This window comes from Sinocyclocheilus grahami, unplaced genomic scaffold (assembly GCF_001515645.1).
Source record: "Sinocyclocheilus grahami isolate Dianchi unplaced genomic scaffold, SAMN03320097.WGS_v1.1 scaffold26750.1, whole genome shotgun sequence".
NCBI lineage: Eukaryota > Metazoa > Chordata > Actinopteri > Cypriniformes > Cyprinidae > Sinocyclocheilus > Sinocyclocheilus grahami.
Window position 1 is genome coordinate 1,610 of NW_015520179.1, and position 1,027 is coordinate 2,636.

General features: G+C 35.7%; 1 protein-coding gene across 1 annotated transcript in view; it reads left to right on the forward strand.

Moving 5' to 3' along the window:
• LOC107580202 (laminin subunit alpha-4-like) overlaps positions 1–977 on the forward strand; it is a 2,431-nt gene extending 1,454 nt beyond the window's left edge. The window contains exon 3 of the mRNA XM_016265933.1: positions 667–977. Within this exon, the coding sequence (XP_016121419.1) occupies positions 667–876 (210 nt within the window). The 3' untranslated portion in view covers positions 877–977. The remainder of the gene's footprint in view (positions 1–666) is intronic.
• Positions 978–1,027: the final 50 nt, after the last annotated feature.

Below are 1,027 nucleotides of genomic sequence, written 5' to 3' on the forward strand. Positions count from 1 at the left end.
CCTCGCTGTCAAGCACACTCTTGACTGTTCAGTAATAGAGTACTGTATGCATACTTATTTTCTCTACTTATTATGGAAATAATATACTTTAAAAGAATAAACTTACATGCAAATAGAATATAATGGCATTTATGGTAAACTAAAATACACTTTAATGTCATTTCTGTCAGTTATGCTATGTTATCAGTTATGTGTGTTAAGAAACATGATCATGAAAGTGTACTCTCTTTAAGTACATTGAAGTGGCCTTTTATTTCTTTCAAATTATATCATCTGCAGATACAGCACTTCTTTTTCATAAGGGTAGGTAAATCTTGAGCAAAAGTATAATGTTTTAAAATAGATGGTTTTAGTTAACAATCCTGAGATTAAGTCACATGTTTTACCAGCTGAGATAACCAGGTTTCTGCACTTCTCAGATTAGTGTTTTATTATACAATGTCACCTTTTAGTCACAAGATTAGCCTACTTAAAAGATCAATATTTTGACAGCGTCTACACAAGTGTCATAGCACTCACATCACAAAAAACTCAATATTTTAATAACATGTCCTTTTATTTATTTTAGTGTTATATGCTTAGTGTTGGGTCCTGATCACCATGTTTGAGTTTATTTTGTGATGATGTTAATGAAACTGACTGTTAATGAAATACATACTTCTGTAGAGGACGTCTGTGTCTGGCTTTTCTGGCTGTGTGCGGAGTCTCCAGCTGAATGGCCGCTGGCTCACCTCTGCCTCCCACAGTTTTGGGGTCACACCCTGTTATGAGGGCCCCTCTGAACCAGGGACATACTTCACTGAGGAGGGAGGATATGTGTTGCTGGGTAACATACAATGCATCACTACTACACTACTCTCAAATTCATTTAATTAAATGTTTTAGTGTTGAGAAAGAGGAAACTGTATTCCCACCATGGCTCACTGACCCCACTGGGTATGTCAGCATGAATTTATTTACATTCTTGATTTATTCCTCAGTGACATTAAAGGGGTCATATGATGCTGCTAAAAAGAACAGTATTTTG